The sequence below is a fragment of the Camellia sinensis genome, chromosome 9, assembly GCF_055761805.1.
Source record: "Camellia sinensis isolate YWXY chromosome 9, ASM5576180v1, whole genome shotgun sequence".
Classification (NCBI taxonomy): domain Eukaryota; kingdom Viridiplantae; phylum Streptophyta; class Magnoliopsida; order Ericales; family Theaceae; genus Camellia; species Camellia sinensis.
The window spans coordinates 123,657,476-123,678,300 of NC_138969.1; the positions used below are offsets into that span (position 1 = coordinate 123,657,476).

General features: G+C 34.2%; 2 protein-coding genes across 3 annotated transcripts; one reads left to right on the top strand and one right to left on the bottom strand.

Moving 5' to 3' along the window:
• Positions 1–960: 960 nt before the first annotated feature.
• Positions 961–10,591, top strand: LOC114260889 (uncharacterized). The gene is made up of 5 exons (XM_028201096.2): positions 961–1,218; positions 3,018–4,349; positions 4,569–4,769; positions 5,251–5,446; positions 10,085–10,591. Exons 1-5 carry the CDS (start codon positions 1,111–1,113, stop codon positions 10,267–10,269), a joined length of 2,022 nt encoding a protein of 673 aa, XP_028056897.2. The 5' UTR covers positions 961–1,110; the 3' UTR covers positions 10,270–10,591.
• Positions 10,592–13,558: 2,967 nt separating this feature from the next.
• On the bottom strand, positions 13,559–19,177 carry LOC114260890 (BES1/BZR1 homolog protein 4). 2 transcript variants are annotated; one of them, XM_028201097.2, is made up of 3 exons: positions 18,625–19,177; positions 14,066–14,826; positions 13,559–13,963 (listed from the first exon to the last, which is right to left on the bottom strand). In XM_028201097.2, the coding sequence occupies exons 1-3, from the start codon at positions 18,838–18,840 to the stop codon at positions 13,960–13,962; spliced, it is 981 nt and encodes a 326-aa protein (XP_028056898.2). In that variant the 5' UTR covers positions 18,841–19,177; the 3' UTR covers positions 13,559–13,959. The 2 variants fall into 2 exon arrangements, with proteins under 2 accessions (XP_028056898.2, XP_028056899.2); XM_028201098.2 differs by having other exon boundaries at positions 14,061–14,826; positions 18,625–19,133.
• Between the last annotated feature and the right edge of the window lie 1,648 nt (positions 19,178–20,825).

The following is a 20,825-nucleotide window of genomic DNA, read 5'->3' on the forward strand; positions in this document are numbered from 1 at the left end:
TTCCTAATCTTACTGAAATTAATCCAAGTTAATCCTCCTACTGAAGGAGATTAGCAAGCCAATTGGAATATGAAGTCGCTTGCCCAAACCATCACCAAACGTGCTATGGATACCTGCAACATTATTAGTCCAATCCAGCCTCTTACACCACGAAACAAACGTAACCTAAAATATATGTGATACATTATAAATACATATATTGAGATTGAATTAAAATATAAATTACTTTTTATAATCTAAAAATTATATTGGCATTGTTTGGGAAGGGTTAAAATGGCTATTTTAGTCACAAAAGATAAAATATGTTATTTTAGTCAAAAAAAAATAAAACATCACATTCAACTTATAATCATTACACTCTTCTCTCACAAAAAAAAGTCAAAAAAGTTCAAAAATTCAAAAAGTCAAAAAGCTAAAAAGTCCTTCACAAACCAAGCTTTTTAACCCAAACTAAGGCAAAGTTTGGAAACTTGTAAAAAAGTCCAAAAAGTCAAAAAGTTACTCAAAAAGTTAAAAAGTTAACACTATTCACCAAAAGTCAATAATTACGGCTGCACAACTCCCAATTTGAATTTTTTCCTACAAATCAATTTTTACAATTTTTTATTACATATTTTTCCATAAAAAGTCAAAAAGTTAATCCAAACATCCATATTTTCAACTTCAATTTTTTAGCCTAAAAAGATAAAAAGTGCACTTATTTAGGACACCCCAAACAACCCCTAAAATAACTAAAAAAATCAAAAAATCAAAAAACCAACTCATTTCTCAAACGGAGGCATTACATCTTTTGAATTTTTTAAATTCCTAATAAATTGTTTTTTATTAATAAATTATAAAATTAATTAATAATTTTTAATGATATTAAAAATATATTATAATTAATAATTTAAATAATTTTATTAATATATAATAAAATAATTATAAATTTTATTTTTTTAATTAATTCTATTAAATAAAAATTTTGATAAGGGAATTTATACTTTTAAGCAAACTCGAGACATATAATTGTAATTTTGTAATTTAGCCAAATATATATCTGCCATCAATCTCTCTCTATCTTCGCCGCATCAACTGATTGTTTCGTACCCTGTGCTTCAAATTCGATCGATGGAGGACAAGGAACGCTGTACACAAACTGAAGCCCAAGGCGAATTTCAACCTCTGGCGTCTAGGGTTTCCACAATCTCAATCTGCACAGAAGCCACCAATCACACGGTAATTGCTTTTCAATTCCTGATAACAGTTTGCTTTGTTTTGGATTCAATTTAAAATACTTACTTGGTTTTGTTTAATTGGACACTCAAAATCGAAAACCACGCGAATATCTATGCTTCTATGTGTTTTAGTTTAATGAATTTGATTAAATTGAGAAAACTCGGATTTGATTAATCATAGTTGAATGAAAAGTCGCAAAATTGAAGAGGAATCAGTAAACATATTCAATAATGAAATAAAGAAAAAAAAAAAAAAAAAAGGATGAAAAACAATGTTTTGATATTAGATTTCCGTATTACTTTTTTTCCCTTTTCTAAATCCTTACCCAAATCATGATCCAAACACAGCCTTATAGTCAGGGGTGGAGCCAGAAATCTCCTATTGGGAGAGCCAAAAGCTAAGGCATTGGATAAGTCCAAAGATTGGGTGAATATAGGTTTAAACAACTGAAATATTTATTGAGAACACTTAGTGTGTTCCGTTTACATGTGTTTCAAGAACTTAAACTTCAATAATTCACCACTAGAAAAGTACAAATTAAAAAATTCATCTAATTACGTAAATGGTAATGAATTACTGATCGCAGTGTATATAGATTTTTGAAGTTGTCTCGTATTTATTTGTTGAATGTATAAATAGTTGAGTGAAAGAAAAAATTATGGTACACACCCCTAAAAGATGGATATCGTATGCTCTTCGGAATTTATACCACAATGATTCATAATAAAATCAGTCGTTCGCAACTTGTTTTGCTACAATAGTTCATAACGTTTTAATATTCACAACATAATCATATCATTTGTAATTAAGGCCTTTTTTACGGTGCATTCTTTGTAACGTAATTACAATAGTTCATAACTTCCGCCACAAAAACTCATAACATCTCTTGTGGTAAAGGGTGTACCATATAGCCTTCCCATAAATAAAAGAGGGAAATACCATAGACCAAAAACAAAATATGAGAGACAAATTTGAGTGAAAAGAATGAAAGAGTTGTCCGCCAACTGAAAAAAGGGAAGTGTTGTCTACTGACTGAATAAAGAAAAGAGAGAAAGAGAAATAATTAATTATTTTAATAAATAAATTCCCTTGAGATGGCTGTGTACTTAAATATATTATATGAGGAAAATAAGTTTGTTAGACATCATAAGTTCTGTACACATCCTATAAGCAATTTGGGAAGTGTAACAGGGGCCAGGGCCCCCCCTTCCCCCGCCCCTGTTTAGAGTGGAGACAAGGTCCAAAACCTTTTGCATTAACTTAAAACACTGTTAGAAAATAGTTGCTACATTCTCTGCTGCTCTGCTATAATTGTCATTGTTATGAGTTGTACATGCCATTATCTAATTCAACACTGCTGCTGCTACCATACATGTATCATATGCAACACCTCACTTTGTTCTTACCATTTCCTCAACATCTTAGATTACATTCACCTCTTCTTTATATTCTTCATGACGATTCTGTCATGTGTTCATTCACTGTCATAGCTTCTATCACCATCATTTTCTGTGACCATGGAAGGACACACATTTATGTATATATATTTGGGTAGTAATGTTCAAAGCAATTTGGCATACTTGCATTTGAATTTTGAACGCATTAGGAATAGGGAAAAAACAGTTCATCAGAAAGCATTTTAGAAGGCTAATAGGCAGCATTTGATGCTAGAGACTTGTATTCTTCTGGTTTCTCTCTCTCTGTTTCTTGAGTATTTGGTCCTTACTGCTATGTTCTAATCAAGTCTTTGATTAGTGGAATTTTTTCTTATTCTGAATGTCCTTTCATGATGATGACAGGATTGCGAGGGATTTCATCAGCATAAAGAGCACAATGATTTACAAGACCCAGTTTGTTTCATGAACCAACAAATGGATAAATTTGAAGAACGTAATACTAAGTTACCTTCTTGTTGGACAGAGGAGATGGATGAGATAATGGGCCTTATGGGGCAAGAAATGGCTAAAGATGCTGAATTACCTCAACAAGCAAGGAAGGAGAATGAAGGGCAGAGAGGTTTACTGAGCCAACAATTGGATAAACCTAAAAAATATATTGAAGTACCTCAACACAAAAGTGATGGTGATGATCAGAAGAGTGATTTTATGATCCAAGTAATGGACAAACTTGAAGAATGTGATATTAAATTACCTCAACAATTAATGGAAGAGAATGATGAGAAGAGTGCGTTCATGGACCAAAAAATGGCAAAACATGAAACATGTGATCCCATATTATCTCAACATTTTAAGGAAGAGAATGATGAGAATAGTGGTTTCATAGCCCAAAAAATGGCAACGCATGAAGCATGTGATACCAAATTACCTCAACACTTAAAGGAGGAAAATGGTGAGAAGGGAGAATCAAATACCAACCACAGAAAATTAGGAAAATACTTCTATTATGACTCACCGCTTTCTGAAGAAACTGGGGTTTGGATACCTGTTTCTGTTCCGCCTCTGTCAGAAAGTGAGCATGAAGAGTGGGCCAGAGGTCTGTATCCAAATGGGGGATACTTCCCCAAAGGAGACATGGGTTGGAGTCAGTACATTGAGGAAGATAAAGAGTTGACCATGTGGGATGTGGTAGTTGAAATGTTACTTGTGGCCCAGGGAAAAGTTAGTGCTCTTGCTTCAGGCGATATTCGTAAAATTTCATGGATATCAAGCCACCTAATTGAGCAAGCTTGGAAAGAGATGGCTGAGACTCTCACCGAGGCCAATTTTGGTTACACAGTGAAGATTCTTGAAGCGGAGCCACCAAAATGGCTGCCTGATAGTGCTGCTTCTGCTTGTATGCTATGTAATATCCGTTTTCACCCTATCATGTGCGGCCGGCATCACTGTCGGTTTTGTGGAGGAATATTTTGTGGCGAGTGTACTAGAGGAAGGAGCTTGTTGCCAGCTAAGTTTCATGAGAACAATCCCCAACGAGTGTGTGATGTTTGTTGTGTGCGTCTTGAATCTGTCCAGCCACACTTAATGGATCAAGTAAGTCGTGCTGCTCAGTTACCAACCAATGATGTTACAGACCTCAGCACTTTAAGATCATGGGCAAATTTTCCATGGGCTCAGTCCATGGAATACGAGATCTACAAGGCCACAAACACAATTCGGGGTTATAATGATAAGGTAAGATTTTGGTTACTTCTATGCTATTGTCTGTCATGCTTTTATGCTCATCCAGTTATTATTTATCCTTTGCAGTTGGGATTTTACTGAGGAATTGCATAATTATGGCAGCAATGTTTGTTAACCTTGAAGATAACTATTTCATTTCAATTATTCTCTTGTTGAGTTTGTTATGATTCCATGATCTGATGCTTTACTTAATGGAATATGTATGCTCAGGTTGGTTCTCTGAGACTCGAGAAAGCAATTCCAGATGCTGTTCTACGACAAGCAAAAGGCCTTGCAATACTTACTATTGTGAAAGTTGGCATGATGGTTACCTACAACATTGGAACAGGATTGGTTATTGCTCGTAGGGAAGATGGCTCATGGTCTCCGCCCTCTTCCATTTCTTCGTTTGGCGTGGGTTGGGGAGCTCAGGTGAAGTAGTTTATTTTTAAGAAGTCCCATTTCCACTTTAAATTTTCTTTTACGAGTTAATTTGGAGGGTCTAAGACAAATCATCCACACTCTCCAAGTGCAATTGATGGCAGATCTTTATGTTTTTGTTATTTTTCAACTATATCTGCAAGCTCACTGGCAAGCACCAAGGGTAGAATTAAGGGGGATGAAATGATGGTCATTTGGGATTGCAGATTCAAGACGCACACAACAAATAATTTTGTGGGATGACCATCATTTCATCCCCCGGGATTCCAAATGTAAATGATTAAGATTTGTTTCTTTGATGTTTTCACTTCGACTGTAAAAAGCAGGATTTTTTTTCCCTTTCTTTTGTCATTGCCAATTTTATTTCTCTGATCCTTTCAGTTCTTACCCTTTTACTTGTGGGGAAGTATCTGATCAGTGTTCAGCAATCATCATTTTAGTAATTTATTTTTGGGATTGTGTTTCTTTGCAGGCTGGTGGAGAGTTGATAGACTTAATTATTGTACTGAGGACAAGTGATGCCATCAAGACGTTTAGTGGTGATGTGCATCTCTCAATGGGAGCTGGTTTGAGTGCTGCAGTTGGTATTGTTGGACGGGCAGTTGAAGCTGATGTGCGAGCTGGTGATGGTGGCTATGCTGCTTGTTATACATATAGTTGCAGTAAAGGTAGCTTTTCTTATTAAACACTTTAGGGACTTACTGAGGCCATAAGGCCATGATTGCATGTGACAAATGTTAGATCACCAATTATACCAAAAGCTTTTGCTATTAGAAAATAGGCCTAACAATGTATATTAAGCTATCCGAACACCCTCCGTATGCAATCCCCATCTTACATGTTGAGATGCAAATTGACTTACATAGAGAGAACCAGAACACAAATGGGAAATGCAAATGGAGAGACTCGTGAACTGAAGAGCTCTTCCAACCTGAGCTATGATACCTTGTGAGATCACCATTAGTCCTAAAAGCTTAAGCTATTAGGAAATGAGTCTAACAAAGTATATCAAGTTATCCAATAACAAGTAACACAAACATCTTTTCTTCTTGATTCAGTTTTGATATGTTTCTTTAGAAAGATACTGGAATCTTATGAAAGCTACCTGAATCTTCTATGGTGAAACCTTTTTTTTTTTTTTTTCCCCTTGGTGCTAATAGCCATTTTTCCGATGACTGGGTTATCCTTGTGCATTACTTCACAGTTTGTATGGGTTTGATCTTGAAAACATCATTCACTCGTTGCCCCATCCAAAATATTAATAGAGTAATGGGCAAAATTCATTTTACCCCATTGTGATTTGAGGGTAGAGCACTTTACTCTCCTATTGTTCAAATATAACCAGGAGCCCTCATATGGTTTTGGACCAAAGTGCAACGGGTAACATTGTTAACTATAGATGTAAAATAACCATACACCATTAATTATAGATGTGTAATGACCATAATACCCTCAAACCCTATATATTTTTAAATTTTGTTTCTCTCTTCTTTAAACCAAACCAAACCAAACCAAGCTTAAGTCCCATCAAATGGAATCGGTTATATAAATCTTTTTTCTCCAGGCGGCCCTCTCAAAGGCCATTTCTTTAGCCAAGTTAAGTAGATCCATATCTCTATTTACAACGCTAACCAACATTAATTTAGGCTTACCCCGTCCCCTAACACTTCCATCTACTATTACAACATCGCATCTCTTCACTACTCCTCTGTTGGTATTCGTTGAATATGACCAAACCATCTCAATGGATTCTCTCTCAACTTATCTTCTATCGGTGCTACTCCTACCCATTTCTGAATACACTCATTCCTAATTCTATCTTTTCTAGTCTTGCTACACATCCACCTTAGCATTCTCATATCAGCCACACTCATTTTATCTATATGTTGTTTCTTGGTTGCCTAACACTCTATCCCATACAACATCGCTGGTCTAATAGCTGTTCTATAGAACTTACCTTTAAGTCTAGTGGGTATTCGTCTATCACACAGTACCCCAGATGCACTTCTCCACTTGCACCATCCCGCCTTAATCCTAGGGGCCACATCCACATCAATCTCCCCGGCTATTGTGATAATCGACCCTAAATAACGAAAATTTTCACTCATAGACAGTTCTTGGTTTTCAATCTTCACTTCTCCTCTGCTTTCATTATTACTGTTACTAAATTTACACTCCATGTACTCTGTCTGAGTTCTGCTTATCCGAAATCCTTTAGATTCAAGAGTTTTTCTCTTAGGCCAAGTTTGGGAAGACTAAATAAGTGCACTTTTTGACTTTTTATGAAATATGGGTTGGATTTGGGTTGGGTTTGAAGTGATGTGTTAGAGAGGTGATGTGACTTATATAAGATGATGTGACTTAAATAGGATAGTGACTTTTTGACTTTTTTGATTTTTTGGAGGATGCCAAACTTGGCCTAAATCTCCAACTTTGTATTAACTCCTTCTCTAGTCTCATCCACTAGCATTATATCGTCTGCAAAAAGCATACACCATGGCACGTCATCCTGGATATTTCTCGTCAACGCATCCATAACTAAAGCAAAAGGATAAGGACTTAAGGTAGATCCTTGGTGTAACCCTACAGTGATAGGAAATTTATTTGTTTCTCCAGCAGGCGATCTCATGATGGTCATCACCCTTTCATACATGTCCCTAATCTCATCAATGTAACGTTTTGTCACCCCTTTCTTCGCTAACACCCACCATATTATATCCTGGGGCACTCTATCATATGCTTTCTCAAGGTCGATAAACACCATATGAATGTCTCTTTTCTTTTCTCTATACTTTTCTATAACTCGCCTCAAAATATTTATCGCTTCCATTATTGACCTGCCAGGCATAAACCCAAATTAATTCTCTGACACCTCTGTTATATCTCGCAATCGGCGTTCTATCACCCTCTCCCACACTTTCATTATATGACACATTAGCTTGATTCCTCTATAGTTGTTGCAATTCTGGACATCTTATTTATTCTTATAGATTGGCACTAAAATACTCTTCCTCTACTCATCTAGCATGATCCTAGTCAACAAAATTTTGCTAAACAATCTAGTCAACCAAGCAGCCCATTTTTTACCCAAACACTTTCAAGCTTCAATAGGGATATCATCTGGTCCTAATGCCTTATTTGATTTCATCTTCTTAAGTTCAATCTCCACTTCAAAGTTACTAATCCTGCAATGGAACCTATAGTCTTGGTTTATCGTATTACTGGCTATTTCTTCCTCTATTGTCGTACCTCCATGTTCCTCATTTAATAGTTTCTCAAAATAGTTCTTTCATCTTTCTTTAATCTCTTCATCCCTCACCAATACCTTAGAATCCTCACTCTTTATGCACTTAATTTGATTAAAATTTCTTGTTTTCCTCTCCCGTATCTTAGCAAGTTTGTATACCCGCCTCTCCATCCTTACTATCTAGTCTACTGCGTAGGTCATCATAAGCTTTCAATTTAGCCTCTCTCACTACTTTCTTGACCTCCTTATTAGCCAATCTATTGCTCTTAAGGTTTTTCTCAGTTCTATCATTTTGCCACTTTTTAAAGCACTTTTTTTTTGCCTTAATTACAACTTGAACCTCTTCTCTCCACCACCAAGTTTCCCTAGAGCTGGGTCTCGTTCCTTTCGACTCTCCAAGCACTTCCCTTGAGATTCTCCTCATACAATTGGCCATCAAGTTCCACATAGTGTTAGCATCATCTTCCAAGTTCCAAGTACCTTCCTTATCTATTCTATTCTTAAATATTTTTAATTTATCCCCTTTTAGGTCTCACCATCTCGTCCTACAATACCCACCATCCTTCCTAGCTTGGTATTGCCCTCTAAAATATAAATCTAGTACCAAAATCCTATGTTGAGAGGTTAGGTTTTCTCTAGGAATCACCTTACAATCATTGCATTTTAGGCAGTTCACTTTTCTTACTAAGAAGTAATTTATTTGGCTCTTAATTGACCCACTCTTAAAGGTTATCAAATGCTCCTCCCTCTTCTTATACATAGTATTGGCCACCACCAAGTCAGAAGCCAACGCAAAATCTAAGATACTCTCTCCAGCCTCATTTCTGTCACCAAAACTGTATCTACCATGCACCTTTTCATAGCTTAGTTTATTTATGCCTACATGGCTATTAAAATCTCCATCTATAATCAGATTCTCTCCTATGCGTATCTCCTGTAAAATCTTATCCATTTGCTCCTAAAAATCCTTCTTAGTCTAATCATCTAATCCTACTTGAAGGGCGTATGCATTAATAACGTTTACTATGTTCCCTCCAATAACTAGTTGAACTAACATAATCCTATCCACTTTCCTAATGACCGCCACACATTCTCTACAAGACCCTTGGCAATTAAGATTTCTACAACATTCCTCCGTCTATCCTTATCACTATAATACAGTCTAAAGCCGGTATCCTCAATTTCTGTAGCTTTCTCACCCGTCCACTTAGTTTCTTGTACGCAAGCTATACTAACTCTCCTCCTATTCATAACATCTACCAACTCCATCGTCTTACCAGTTAAAGTTCCTATATTCCAAGTGGCTACCCTAAACCTATAGTCTTGGACTAACTTCTTTATCCGTGTTCATCCAAAAAAACATGAGAACCTTTGCCCATTTTTCACCGCACCCAGGCGTCGATGCGGCGCCCCTTGCTCACTTTTCGAAACACCTGGAGGCAGGCATAACGCGTCACTTGAGGGTAACGACCTAGCATTTAAACGATTCAAAGTAGGATTCATTGTCATAAGGGATCCGAGCGGCTTTTTTACGTGTTGGCTGTCGGCTACCTAACACACAACCCTCCTCCTTAACCCGGGCTTGGGACCGGCGGAGTTGTTTCTCTCTTCTTTCATTCACATAATTTATAATGTTTAACATTAATTCAATTAAATCACAATTAATTATAAATTCTTAATTATTTATTATAATTATTAACTTTTTATTCTAATTTTAATTTAATTATATTTTATATGACAATATATCCTAACTACTTAATTATTTATTATAATTTTTAACTTTTTAATCTAATTTTAATTTAATTACATTTTAGATCAATTCTTGATTATTATTTATTTATATTTTTGTTTAATTATATTTTAAATCAATTCTTAATTAAATTTTATATGTTAATCAAAATAGTCAAGATATGTGTTTCTAAAAGTTTTATGTGAATAGTCCTGATACCCGCATAATCATTTCTAGTAATTTCAGATCCGTAACCTGTCCTCACAAGTTCATAATTTTCTGTTTTCATCTCTTTGGTACCTTTTAATATGACTAATGTTCATAATGCAGGTGCATTTGTTGGATGTTCACTAGAAGGGAGCGTTGTTACTACTCGCACCCGAGAGAATTTCCGATTCTATGGCAGTCAATCAATAAATGCATCAGATATTCTTCTTGGCTCATTACCTCGGCCACCTGCAGCTGCCATTCTCTATCGCGCTCTGGGAGATTTATATCAAAAGCTTGAGAGATGACCAGTTGTGTAGAATTGAATTGTCACAACCTATTTTAGGGAATTGGGATTGGAATATTTGGGTTGTAATTGCATTTCTGGATTTGCTGGGTCGTTTTCCACGATTCTTTTCTGTGTACATAGTTGCTGCTAAATAATTGTACAGTAGGTTATTAGAAAATTGTATAAAATTGTACTGGGTGAAGCTTATGACCACATTGTAAATATGATGTTTAATTACAGTAAAGCAGGTCAAAAGCTAATGATCTGGTTGTAGGTCAAGTGTACAGAGTAGTTTGAATGTTCTCCCAAGGAAAAAAGGAAATAAAAATAAATTTCTCACACGAGTCAGCTAAATTTAACCTGATTTGGTTGCAGTTTGGCATTGATTAAACATTCTATTTTCTCAGCAAGATTATGGAGATGGGGTTACCGCTGTCCCTCAATTTGAGGTGTACTATGAGCTTATTTTTATGATTCGAACTATTCATTTTATAGGGTTTGTTGAATAATTCATGTTATCAAAAATTATATTAATCAGATATCAATAATCATATGATCAATAACCAAAAAAATAATGTTGATAATGTTGTTTCGTTAAATTTTGAGCAGTATTGTCAATTTAAATTCTAATATTTTGATTTATTTTTTATTTAAATTGTTTGTCTATTTTCGTTAAATAAACTAATTGATTTGTATCAATTTAAACCATTTATCTATTTTTGTTAGGTAAAATTAACGAATAAAATATATTTTAGTCATTAAATTTTGATAGGAAAAAGTAATTTAGACATTTTTTATACAAGTACAATGATTAAATATGTTTTTTTTTTTTTGTCAATCTCACAGATTCGCTGTCAATTTTTAATAATTCATGCGCCGATGATAAATCGATCACTTTTATGAACTCAAACTGAACAAAATTAGATACTTTTTATGAATTTCTACTTAGTATTGAACAAATTTGTGAAGTTAGAGGAACAGCAAATCATTTTATTGTTAATAATGATATTCTATTCTATGTCAAGATGATGACGAATAGATTGTTCATGAAGTTGTTCTTGAATGCAAACAGAGCAAAACTCCCATACAGTTCTAAAACTAGAAGGTCATCGAGCCGTCTTTTCTTAATAATGAAGCTCTATTGTAAACAATAGAAGCAATCTTTTATATATATTATTTGAAATAATGGTAGAATTTTCTTTCAGCGATTCATCATTCTTCTCATAATACAACTTATAAAGATATTATGATTTGAATTTGGAAGTTTAAAGCAAGGAATCATATTTATTAATTTTGTAAGGTTAGATAATATACGATGTCCGATATCTCAAGAACACATCCATATTTTTTTAGTATTCTCCAATATCTCATAATCTTAATATGGTAGTTGACAAAAACATCAGACTTTAGAAGATGGAACTAAAATAACATTGCATCGCCATTTGTTACTTGAAGGTACGGTATTGGTTTGCAACCACCAAATTTCATCTAGCCTCTTTCAATTTCCTTCACATTATGTGAACGTAAAGTGCACACAAGCCATGAAGTCATGTCGATGTTGTGGTTATATAATCAGTAGAAACACATGAAATGTGAACGCAGGAAGCATGACCTGTTTTATTTTTATTTATTTATTATTCTTGTTGAAATAGCATACATGTTGGATAATGATATTGAATGCCTATGATTCGTTGTGATCCTTAGGTCTCGTTTGGGAACAGATTATTTTAATAATTTTTTGACTTTTTTTGAAAAAATATACATAAAAATATGGAGTGATGTGACAACTTATAGTAATTTTTTGACTAAAATATATAGTTGACAAACGAGGCATTGTTATGAAAAAAGTACCCTAAATATTTCCTTACGTTTTTGGTGCCAAATAAAGCACCACTATGGGTTGTAATTAATTTCAGTGTCATAACCCTAAAGTATATAGATTAAAGTTTATTTAGTACCTAAATTATCAATTGTATGTATTAAGTTTTTAAAATATTTAAATTAAACCTATTTAGTCCTTGAAAATGTTACAAAAATAAAATATAATCTCATAAGTATTATAAATTAGTAAAAGATTCTATTCAGTTAAAATTATTTCAAAAAAATTTAAAATTGTTATTCTATCTTTAAAAAGTAGGCATTATCTCTTATGGTGAATTTCTTTTATAATGGCAAAGGTATCTATAGTATTTTTCTACTTATTTTCAAAAATAGCAACGTCTGTTTACTTTTATCTAATATTATATGTCAAATTTTGTTTATAATTTCTAACTCTTTATTTTTAAATTTGTAAATTTTTTACCAAGTTATTTTATAATTTAATTAATATATTATTGTTTCTATTATTATTTGTAGCAAAATGTTATCATTTGAATTACCTAATTTTACTTCTTCATTATACCTAATACTTATATAACTATCTAATTGTATATCTAATATTTATACTAATATCATAATACTGTAAACCCAGACTTACAATCCCATATTTAGGTTCGGTGAAAATTAAAAATGTATATTGTAAAACTCATGTGCAGAATGAATCTAAACCAATCCTAATCGATGGTCATAGTATGTCTCTCACCCTTCTAGACAAATTATATTTGCCAGAATGATCAAATTTAAGAAACTTAAAGCCACCACCTTGCTGCTAATGAGTTGTACAGAAAATTTTAATTTTCTTGCATATTCCACCACTCATGCTAAACAATCGGATAAAAAGCTCCATTTCCACGAGAAAAATGTTTGGTAGCTCGAATTTGTGTGGCCCGAATGCCTTGAATGTATCAAAACGACGTCGTTTTGATACATTCCAGCCGTGAAAATTCGGACTACCAAACATTGTTGTTTCCACAATTTCTACCTCTTTCATCCTAACGAAACCTCTCTTTCATCCTAACAAAACCTCATTACTTTCACACACGTGTCTCTCGAAACAACTATCTAGTAGAAAATCCTCATCAAAGTCCACAATAATTACTTTAACAATATCAAGGCAGCTAAATCTGTTCAAAAAAAAAAGGGCAGATAAAAGAATATGACAGTTCAACAATACCAATTTCCAACTCTGCAAATGCTGCAATAATATTTGATCCAGTTACAATTCTCACACAGCAAATCCTCTACAAGTTCACCAGTTCCAGCAGGAATATTGAAGCATGCTTAGAAGAGAATGCAGAAGAACACAACTATTGACTCTATAATATAACAACCCACAGATAACTGGTAGATCACAAAAACACCCACAAACCTACCAAAACAAAAACAATGGCAGTAATGTTAGGGGTAATCAGAACCCTACAACCAAACAGTTTTAATCTTGACATCCAAAATCATTTTCGATTACAAGAAAAAATATCACACAACAATAAACTGGAGTATCTGTGCTGTAACGGAAAATTCTATTAAAAAAAAAAGGATAGCCCACAAAAGTTCAAAAGTCACTACATAAACTATTTATAGTTTAATTAATAATTTGTGCTTCCCCCCTCCCAAAAATAAATAAATAAATAAATAAGAAGAAGAAGAAAGTAAAAAGGAAAGAAAGAAAGAAAGAAAGAACTGTTCTCCTTATCTGCTAAGCAGAATAGCTGAATTCAGATTGATCAAACACGATAACAAGTTACTTCCTGAATTTCACAAAGAAAGGTAGAAACCAAATCAATAGATACAAATGGATATTTTTCTCCCTCCTTTCTCCAGTCAAATTTTCCTATCTGCAATGCCAAAACAGATAACTAAGTAAGCAATGCCAAAGGATTAATTAAAGGAATTGATCATGCTGCAATACAATCAAATCAATTATGCATATACCTTACCTGGTTCTAGAGTTTCCAAGTGTAAGCTCAAGATCATCAGCAACACATTCCTCATGAATCCTCTCTCCTTCCCATGCCTTCACTACCCCTGTGGCATTACTCCCAAATGCAAACTCAGCTGCAAATCCATCAGACATTGGAACATCTGATGTTTGATCATAACCCGCTGTAACTGCTGGAGAGCACGTTCCACTTTGCCCAGGAGTCCACATTCGAGACCCTCCACCTGAAAATGCCTCCTTGAATCCAAATGGGTTTGGTGAAACAAGACTAAATGTGGGAGATGAAGGCCCTTCTTGGGGAGTTTGAGCACCAGAAAGCCATCCTGCATCATTTGGGGTTTGACGACCGGGACTTGGTGGTGTAGAAGAGGGTAGGAAGGCACTGTGCTGTCCAGCCCAGGCCGAACCACCAGCTGGGTTATCCCAACTATCCTTCATTCGGGGAGTTCGGGCAGTAGGAGAGCTCAATGGCGGGGTCACTGGAGCACTTATAGAACCTCCATGGATGAAGAGATGATGGGGCAGCTTCGACGCGCCTGACGATGAACCTGAAGAGAGGTTTTTAAGCCATGGGATAAGGGAATTGGCATCGGCGTTACTAATGGCATTGGCAGCGTAACGTGATGAGACCGGACTAGGAAATGAAGATGAAGGAGGGCTTGGATTGTAGGATGCACATGGACTTGGTTGATATGATGAACATGGACTTGCTGAAGCTGACCCACCAATTATTTCCATGCGATCAACAGGTTTGCAACCCTACAGACAAACAAAGATGGTAAGCAGCTATTCATCTGCATCAGATGGAAATTATGAAATTCAAAACTCCTAATGTCTCACTTTTTGCTATTAACTAATTGGATGCAAACACATGTAGTTTATTATCAGACAGACACCCATCAGACAGATGATATATTCTAAACATACTTCAATTCTGCCCCCTACTGTATACCCTATTCTTTCAAATTTTAGCCTCCTAAGTTCTATGTCTGTTTTAGTTCGTGACACCAATGCATCAAGACAAATTCTACAAGCCAACACTTCACAGTCAACTGCAAAGGATGTTATATTCCTGGTAATTCATAAACTTTCAGAGACCAACCAATAAATATAAATGGACTAAAAGAGTATCAAAACAGTAGTTCAATCATTTGGCTAGGAATAGTTCAATAGTACGGAAGATTAAGCTTTAAGAAAGACAATCTCCAGGTTTAAGGTTATGAAATACAAGGTAAAAGCACCTTAACATGTCCAGTTCTATGCTTGAGTTCATCTACTAGATTGATAATTAACCCAAACTAGGCAGAAATGGCATTCACAAAAAGCCATGGTTAATTATACAGATTTTTTATTTTTTTTTTATATCAAATCACTTTCACAATTAGCTTCTTCTACATAGAAGCAAAAAATCTCCTCTTACTAGAGACATTTACAATTGGTATGCTTCAAATTTATGCAACATATGAGCAAAGTAACATCTTTTGGGCCCTTTCACAACATGTCCAAATCATGATCCTAGCTCAAAAGAAAAGATGAAGAAAAGAAAAAAAAGAAAAGCACAACAACAAAAGGTGGTAAGTGCCTATATATTATCCAACCACAAGGAGCATGAACCCCTCATAGAGAGAACTATATTGTCCAAGAACAATGGGATTCAACAAAATGCGAGCCTTCATGGCTCCTCTTCAGCTTGTTGCCTGCTTGCATCCTCCACTAATCCAACTCGCACTACATCTTTCCACATCATCCGAAGAAGGAAAAGAATTGTGATCAACCATCTAATGGATATCCACTTAAAATTTTCTAGTGCACAAAATATGGTTCTTATCAGGTTGATCTCGTAAGTTTCCAAATCTTATTGGTCTGAGATTGCCACTAGGATCAAACTAACAAGCTACTTTTTTGTGCACTACAATAATACTAGTCCTGGGCAAGAGTGGAGTAGAGGCAATTGCACCACTAAAGTTTGAAAAATACAGTTTGTACTTACAATTTTAAAACTATTTTTCTTTTTTATTTTTAATATTTCCCCCACCAAAAATTTGAATTGCCCCACTTAAAATTTTTAAAATAGTGTATTGGTTGCACTTATAAAATAATTTTCCAGTTTTGAAACAAATTTTATTTGAGATTTTATTTTTGTCCCCCCCAAAAGGGAGCAAGTGTGAAGCAATTTTCTTGAATTTTGTTTAAATTTGCAATGAAAATAGGGTTGAATGGTGTTTAAATGTGTTAAAAGCAGGGTTAAATTGCATTTAAATTAGAACTTGTTGAAAGTAGGTTTTTTTTGTTTCATATAATTGTGGAGATATTTTAGAAGTGTCGAAATCATCATCTTAATAATGTCATTGCGATTCTTCAAAATAAGTCATACAGAAAGCAACATGTCATATTTGGGATATACAACCTTGAATTATGAATTATGATAAAAAAATAAAATAAAAAAATATGTTTGACTAAAAAAAATTGCAGCTAGGCAAAATTCTATGCATCACATTCACATGGCATAAGTTAAATTGAGATTTGTCAATGGGTCGCACTTCTTCTATGGCCCAGAAGCAGATGAACATCTCTAATACACCAGTCATTTAATGTCTGTTATTTAAAATGTCTAGTATAATTCAATTTTTTCATTTCTAACATACTAGATATAACCACCGGGGTCCCTTCTTATGGGTTGGGTTAAATCAGACTGGCAACCAGCTACCTTAGAGCTTTGGTCCACGGATACCGTGATGACACTACAAAACATCCTCCTTTTTTCTTTTCTTTTTTTTATCAAAAAAAAAAAAATACTAGATATATGATTATAAATTTTGCCTCAACTGAAATTTACTAGTTAAATATAGTTAAAGTTCAAAAGCTAAGGAAAATATATTTAACTTTCATGATCATTTTCCTCGAACTTTAGTATTAATATGACATTCCAAAAAGTGAAGAGTGTTTAAACGAAAAAATAAATAGACAAAATAAAATATATACTTTACGATAACAGCTGAACAGGCGAAATGCTTAATAATCTTGGAGATGTTCTGAGCATGTGCACACGCTGAGTTTAGTCTATAATAATTTTCTATCTTTTATATTCCCTCAAACAAGTGAATTTGACCCAAGATCACCATATAAATTTCTCTCAAAAATTTGAGGTTGTTAGTATCACATGACAAAAAATCAGCCCAAGAAAGATTCAAGAAGTAATGGTGTCAACATGTGGTGTGTAATTGAACCCACAACTAATTTTACATGGTTGCACAAATTTTCGAAAGGGAAATTAAGTAGGTGTTTGGCACGCATTAAAATTTTTTTTTTTTTTTACATACATACATATCCTTATTTGAGTCACATTAATCAACGTCTATTAACCTCTCTTCTCTATTTTTTTACTCATTTTCTCTACTTTTCTACATAATTTTTTATAAAAAAAATTAAAAAATATTAGAACATCTTAAATCACTTCTAAAAATGTCAACTCTAATATATTATCCTGCACTCTAGGACACGTTATCTTCCTATCTAACCAGTTCTACACCCTCCAGGTTCAACCCCCATTTTAATTCAAACCCCACACGCTTTGTTGCTTTGTTGCGTAAACAAAAGTAATAAAGAGCATCATAAAAAGACAAGAATCCAAAGATTTCTTTATCCTTTTATTTTTTATTTTTTCCTTATTTAATCATATAATAATTTTTTTTAAAAAAAAGAAAAGAAAAAGAAAAGTCAATAATAGCAAACAACAACGGCCCCACCCTCCACGCTTCGGCCGGGAAAAAGCATTTTCCCGGGAATCTCGGAAAAAGAAAATCCTTTTTTTAATAGTAAAAAAGCTTCAATTTACGAAAGAGCATTGTCATTTAACTAAAAAATTAAATTTATTTTTTAATTATCAATTATTAATATATATTAGTGAGTCTGAGAACTAAATTAAAAAAATAAACCTACATATCATTTTTTTATTTTATTTATGAAATGGTCCCCTAGATTACGAGAGGATTAAAGAGCTAGAGGAGGGTAGTTTTGAAAAAAAAAAAATTGCGAAGTGCTCGGAAAGAGTAACGGATCAGAAAGTGACAGACTGTTTAACATTTGGAAAACTGAGGGTTGAATCTAGGAAGATGAATGGTGGTTCAAATGACAGAATTGCCCTCACTGAATACACACATTTACGAGGTCTATTAGAGCATTGTGAAGATTGAAGGGGTAGTTTCGTCTAATCGCAAGCAAACGCCAGGTTTTCGCAGAGAATCTTGTTACGTTTTCTTTTGACTGAAACTTAGAACTTTGTGTTTCGTGCGTTCCTTCAAAAACCACAGTCGGAGTGACAATCTGAACCGTCGATCGCTAAAACTAAGCTCAAAATCTTGAGAAAAAAGAGAGAGCAATTGCGATCCTTCCTCGCACTAGCGTACGCCGAACGCATAAAGTGCACTTTAGCACTCACACAATTTCTAGTAAATAAAATCACCAAGGGCGCATTTTTATCATCGTCGGCGATTGGTGACTAAAGTGCGCCAAAAGAACCAGAAACGGAGAGAGAGAGAAGAGGAGAGAGAGAATTACCTTTCTGTAGGTAGTGCCATCATCTTCGACGATCCAACCAGCTTCTCTACAGAGAGCTTTCAAGACCTCGTTGTTGTCGCAGTGTTTGGGGAGCTTGTAATTCCCGTACATCCTCAGTCCCGCGTAGATCTTGGCAGCGATCGCTCTTCTCCGCCTCTCTCTCCTCTTGTTGTTCTCTCTCTCCTTCCATGTCGGCAGCCTCGTCCCCGACGTCATCCCACCCCCAAACGACGCCGTCTCCCCTCCTCTGCTAAACCACCAAATCAGAATATTCCGCCCGCCCAACCGGTTTGATCAAGCTATGTAGTCAAAGAAATATGGGTGTGGCTTAGAGAAGAAGGTGAGCTAAATACAGAGCTGTGAGTTTGTTGTATTATTTGCCTCTATTTTATGGGAAATTACGAGAGAGACACTAGAGAATTTTAATCCTGGAGTTGGGGGGCATTGCACGTGTTTGTTTAGTATTTTAAAGGGCGGTTGGGGGAGATGTTACTCGGGAAAGACGGTCTAGGGGAGGAGGGAAATGGCCTTGTTTGTTTTTATGCCTCTTTCCAACTTGGGAAAATTCTACAGTTTTCAAATAAATTATTAGATATTTTATCAAATTTTTTTATATGAATGTGAGATTTACATATACATCTGATTTGTGTAGATTTTACATCCATATAAAGAATTTAATAAAATATGAATTACATCCATATAACAAATTTAATAAAATATTTAATAATTCATTTGATATCCGCAGCCTAACTATTCCAATTTAAAGCATAAAATGACGTGAATTTAAAGGGTTACCAATCATAATTCAATACTGTGATTAGTTGTAAAAATAAATAAATAAATACAGTATTTGACTATGTAAGGAAGATTCAACCATATTATTTTTAAAAGGAAAAGATGGTTTGGGATGTTCTAAATAAATGTATTTTTTTTTATTTTTATAAAAAAATGCATAGAAAAATAGGGAAGAGATGTTGATTGATGTGACCCAAAAAAGATAAAAAGACGGACTAAAATAGATTATGCCAAACAAGGCTTGCACATAAATTAAACATCTCATACAAGGTGTATGTGGGATCCATCCTTTGTGAAAGGGTTGTGTCTCATTCTATATTTAATTTATGTGTTTCTAGCATTATTATATTTTTAATAAAGTAACTTTTTCAATTTGAAATCAAACTGGACAGTGTTGTTGGGCAACGGTGGGCCTAATTCCAAGATCATCTCGATAATTCAAACAGTTTAATTTGTAAAGCTCATTGAGTATATCATTCATACCAAAAAAAAAAAAAAAAACATTAATTAGATATCGATTGCCACTTGATCATATTGCATTTGTTTCGAAGATTGTGCCCCATTCTGTATTTGGTTTTTGTGCTCCTAGTATTACTATATTTTTAATAGAGTACAACTTCTCTTCAATTTGAAATCAGACTGGATTGTGTTATTGGGCAGCGGTGGGCTCGATTCTAGACTCATCTCGATGATTCAAATAGTTCAATATGTAGAGCTTGTTGAATACATCATTCTTACAAAAAATTACGTTAATCGGATATCGATAACCACTTGATCAAATTGCATTTGTTTCAACAACAATTATGATTTTAAAAATAAATCACAAGCGCAAATGTAATCTGATCAAGTGATTATCAATGTCTAATCAACATAATTTTTTGTAAGAATGATACTCAACAAACTCTATACATTGAATGATTTGGATCATTGAGATGGGTCTAAAGTCAAGCCCACTCAAGCCCAACAACACCGTCCAGTATGTTTTCGCATTGGAGAGAAGTTGTTCCCTTTTCTACAAGAGTTTTCGTAATTTGTTTCGTATTTGAGTAAAATTTCAATGTAATAATGATGGGAAAAAGACTATGGTATATATTCTTCAAGGGGTATATGCTATACGCATCTTATAACTAAATAATAATAATAAAAAATAACATAACTATACTTTCTGAATCATAACTTAAAATTTTTATTAAAAAAAAAATGGTCATGATCAAATACCACATGGGGCATATTCAAAGATCTCATAAGTCATAACTAAAAAACAAAATTGATCATAACTAAAAAACAAAATAATATAATTAGAGTGCATATGATACATCCCTTTCAAGAGATGTGTATAGTAGAATTTCCCAATAATTATACAATGTCAATATTGACATATAGTATTACCATTCAATAATAAAACA